The sequence below is a fragment of the Ipomoea nil genome, unplaced genomic scaffold (assembly GCF_001879475.1).
Source record: "Ipomoea nil cultivar Tokyo-kokei standard unplaced genomic scaffold, Asagao_1.1 scaffold2701, whole genome shotgun sequence".
In the NCBI taxonomy this organism is placed as follows: domain Eukaryota; kingdom Viridiplantae; phylum Streptophyta; class Magnoliopsida; order Solanales; family Convolvulaceae; genus Ipomoea; species Ipomoea nil.
The window spans coordinates 2,140,083-2,141,961 of NW_017619129.1; the positions used below are offsets into that span (position 1 = coordinate 2,140,083).

Consider the following 1,879-nt stretch of genomic DNA (forward strand, 5'->3'; position numbering starts at 1 on the left):
TGCTGTTGATTAGGGAATTTATAACTAAAAGATAGACTATCTGCTTCTCTTATTGAGTTTGAATCCTTTCACAACATTCTAGGCATGCTTCTTGTGCAACTGCAACTTGTGTTCTTCTTGAGTTTGATGGTCTTCATTTCTGGATAGCTTGATTCCTGCAAAATAACACAAATACTACAAAGAAAAGAAAAGAAAAGAAAAGAAAACTACATTTAATATAATAAGCTATAATTTCTAGTTTATGGGTGCAAGCTAGTCTTGTAGGTAAGTTTGTAATGACATAAACCTTTTGTTCTACAAAGTTGTGGTTTTAGTATACACACAAAAATAGAACGGTATTTCTCAACTTCTTCATTTGAGATATTGGCATGTATACACATTCCCTATGATCAATGAAAGTAATATTAGTTGAAAGACATTTTTTCAGATTGAAATGCTTCATCTCAGTCCAGTCTACTTCTTTATATAGAGGTAGAATTGCATCAGGACTAATCCTAGAGAAGCGAAAGAGTCCTCCTTTGGGAAAATAAGAAATAATGATGAGAACTGATTTTCCCATATATTTTCGAATAATGTGTGGCTGCAATCTCTATTGCTAGGTAATTTCAAATGCATTAAATGAGCTGTCTAAATACATAATTAACCGATGTTAACATGATCAGTGGCCGTAAAGCAATGACAAAATCGAATAAAAAAGGCATAGCAATAAAACAACATAGTTTTATTTGGGCGGGAAAAATGTGAATTAGAAATTTTTGGTATTATATAAGGTAAGATAATTGCCAATCCAATCAATTTAAAAGCAAATCGGAAAAAAAAATGACAACTAAGATAAAAGAAGTTCATGTTACAAAGTAGCATTTTCAATTCTTGCAAATCCATCCAGCGCACAAGGTCCTAGTTCTTCGTACTGCAGTGCAGTTTAGCGAATTCGTAAAGTATTACAAAAAAAAAAAAAAAAAAAAAAAAAAAAAAAGAGGCGAGGTATAATTAGTAAAGTATTACATAAAAGAGGACAAAAGTAGTAGACAGAAAAGGAGAAACTTGAATTTGTTGACATCATCCCCGCGTCTAACCACTTTATGATTTTTAAAGATATCCTCAAAAGCTCGAAACCCAGAAAAATCAGGTCCAGCACCTCCACGCTCTTCTGCACTATTACTATTGAAAGCATCATGATCATGACCAAGGTGATCAAAAGTGTGGCGTTTTTCTTCATCTTTCAGAACCTCATACGCATTTTGAAGTTGCTGAAATTTGTTTGCAGCTCCAGGATCATCTTTATTCACATCCGGATGTAACTTCTTTGCAAGCCCTAGATACGCTTTTTTGATTTCAGATGCGGTTGCATTCTTACTTATGCCAAGTACATCATAAAAATCTCTGCTTGACATGTGTGCTGTGGCGTGAATGGATCTTGATACTCCAAATTTCAACCCATAATTAACCCCTCCATTACTCGAATACCAATGGAACAGAGGCCTCGTCTGATTATTGCATAATCCTGCCGTGTTATACTCCCTGCATCGATATCCCCCGCTGCACAGCGATTCATTTACACAAGAAGAGCCGCGGGGAAGATGAGCGGAGAGGGCGGCGCGAGCGAGGCGGATGACGTTTCGGCGGGCCATTTCGGGAGAGCGGCGGTGGCGGATCAGAAAAACCCTAGTTAGGAGCGGAGCTTCAGTGTTCCTGGAACCTGTTTGCCACGTTATTAATATTATGGAATATAAACATTCTTTGAGGCCCAAGAATTCATAACAAAATCTACACCAAACAAACTAGTTTTCCGCCATTCTAGATACACAACAAACTACAATTAGGTCATCTAATTAAAAATCAATGTAATTAGATCCCTAAACAACACAAAATCATGCAA

The 1,879-nt window shown here is 36.4% G+C and overlaps 1 protein-coding gene across 1 annotated transcript; it reads right to left on the reverse strand.

The window, feature by feature from the left end:
• Positions 1–68: 68 nt before the first annotated feature.
• LOC109155360 (chaperone protein dnaJ GFA2, mitochondrial-like) lies at positions 69–1,631 on the reverse strand. The gene is made up of 2 exons (XM_019303044.1): positions 1,077–1,631; positions 69–155 (listed from the first exon to the last, which is right to left on the reverse strand). The coding sequence occupies exons 1-2, from the start codon at positions 1,629–1,631 to the stop codon at positions 69–71; spliced, it is 642 nt and encodes a 213-aa protein (XP_019158589.1).
• Positions 1,632–1,879: the final 248 nt, after the last annotated feature.

Excerpts from the sequence above, each read along its gene's own strand:
- LOC109155360 (XM_019303044.1), bottom strand. The coding sequence starts at position 1,631 with ATGGCCCGCCGAAACGTCATCCGCCTCGCTCGCGCCGCCCTCTCCGCT. Across the intron at positions 156-1,076 it reads TCTTTAAAAATCATAAAGTG|GAATCAAGCTATCCAGAAAT; the intron begins GTTAGACGCGGG and ends GTTATTTTGCAG.